Here is a 1,986-nt window from a genome sequence, read left to right as displayed (position 1 = left end):
CCAGTACTAGTACTACTAACTCCAGTCTAGCCAACGCTTCCGCCTTCCAATCCCTGCGGTATTTCCACACACTTGATCTCCCGCTCCATGCGCCTCCTCTTCGAACGCCAAACCATCGGTAGGGTTGCATATTCTCTTAGCGTGGTGGCCGCCTCCTGCCAGCTTGGAAATTCCTTCTTTCCTCTCTTAGTTAGCTTCTCACCCTTTTCCTCCAGTAGTCCCGCGAAGTAGCACATCCGCCGTTCCTCTTCGGGAATAGTTTCTCCTTGAGCGGATACTTCGGCAAATCGAACGATGTACTCGTTGTAGTCTCCCCGCCAGCGATTGTTCCCCGAACGCTCCATCTTATTTCGCGCGACAGTGAGCAGAATCTCTCGCACAGCCTTCCTCGTACGAGCTGCCAATCCGCCATTTCCGTCCCCGAGCGCTGCATGAGTTCCGAATGTACCATGGCCTTGCCCGTCAAGTACTTCCTTAAATGGAGTCCCCACTGTTTTTCTGGTACCTCCATTTCTCGGAAGTCCTGTTCTAGCTGACAAAGGAAGGAACGCATGTTGGTCCCGTCGTCGTCACGGCAATTCCCTTTCCGGGGGTTGGTTCGGCTTTCGGCGTTGGCTCGGCTTTCGTCAGTCACTTGGCGATGCAACTTCAATAATTCCATTTTCCACTCGAAAGGGGGTTTCCGGGATTTCCCAGGATTTCCCAGGGTCTCCGGTTCCTCCAGCGTCCTGGTCCTGGTTCCTCGCGGGGGTCAAGCCCTTTCTACTCACAGTTGGCCACAGCCATCCGTCGTCGTGGTTCTTCAAGGCTTTCTCGTCGTTCACGCTACTCAGAGCACCCGCCTTGCTCAGGGCCTTCGTCCATAGGATGGGCGCGGCGAGCTCAGGCCAGGCAGCTCGCTCTCCCGATGGGATCTTGTCCTCCGCGGTTCGGGAAGTTGCCCGCAATTTCTCTCGGTGGGCTTTCAATGTCACCTCGGTTGGCGTAAGTGGTTGTCCCGTAGTCCTTCCGCGATGGGGTTGCATACAGGCGTCCCCTTGTCTCTTGGATGCGGGAGTCCCCCTGGGTTCGTGAGTTTAGGAAATTTTTTTTTTTTTTCACTAAGGAAAGGGGTTTGGCTATATTTTGGAAGAAAGTTCGCCTTTCCTTCCCGGAACGGCCCCCAAATTGTGATGACCCGGTGACAATCATCACTATGGCTGGTATGCGAAGGACTGCGTGAATGACTTGTTTGTAACAATTTAACTGTATATCCATTAAATCAAAGGTTTATGTCGATACCCGAACTAAAAACCAAATTTCCCGCCGAGAATGTTCTGCCCCCGCGGCCGCTAGATCCGCAGGGTACGGCCGACCCATGCTCCGCGGTACCGGCCTCTCTCTCTCTATGAGACTGCGACTATGGTATACGGTTGCCCGTAAAGCGCATTACTAGTCTAAATTGATACGAAACTATAGTCAGTTTATCCTACTTATTACTTTTTCTGATCTTTAGTTCATTCGCTTATCTAGTTTCCTATTCTAACCGCAGTACTTTGTAGTGCGAGTGCACTGCAGAATGACTGGGACCGCAGCCGCGTGAGTGTCTAGATAATAAGAAGAACGCAGTTTGGCGATAGAACGAGAATCATCACAGAGAAGTGCAGTCGTGTAACACTGCGCTTGACCTGTAGGGTGTCTGGAGTGTTCGGCACCGACCGCGTTGGTGGAACCATCGATACACGTGGGGGTGAAGTCATACTGCGTGAGCGGGGAGAGCAACCGAACACCTCTTTCGATATCATGGCCTTGAACACTCTTTGACAGATTTGGAGAATGAAGTGCCTGCCATACAGGTAATGTGGACACTGTTTCACACCCCAACAGATCGCTTAGTGCTCCTCCAATGCCATGGGGTTCAGCAGGGCGAGATGGATTGTAACGCTGGTTCTCTGGCCTTGACCTGACCAGAGACGAGCCGCAATGAAGGCAAAGACTTAAAGTAAG

At 52.3% G+C, this 1,986-nt stretch overlaps 1 protein-coding gene across 1 annotated transcript in view; it reads right to left on the bottom strand.

Moving 5' to 3' along the window:
- Window positions 1–661, bottom strand: part of EMH_0083540 (uncharacterized protein) — a gene marked incomplete at both ends in the record, with an annotated part of 1,373 nt that extends 712 nt beyond the window's left edge. Inside the window, one exon of the mRNA XM_013500653.1 lies at window positions 203–661. Coding sequence (XP_013356107.1) covers window positions 203–661 — 459 coding nt within the window. The remainder of the gene's footprint in view (window positions 1–202) is intronic.
- Between the last annotated feature and the right edge of the window lie 1,325 nt (window positions 662–1,986).

This window comes from Eimeria mitis, genomic scaffold (assembly GCF_000499745.2).
Source record: "Eimeria mitis Houghton genomic scaffold, Emh_scaff5681, whole genome shotgun sequence".
Taxonomy (NCBI): Eukaryota; Apicomplexa; class Conoidasida; order Eucoccidiorida; family Eimeriidae; genus Eimeria; species Eimeria mitis.
Note: the sequence above shows the minus strand (reverse complement) of the source record. Positions and strands in the feature narration are given on the sequence as shown.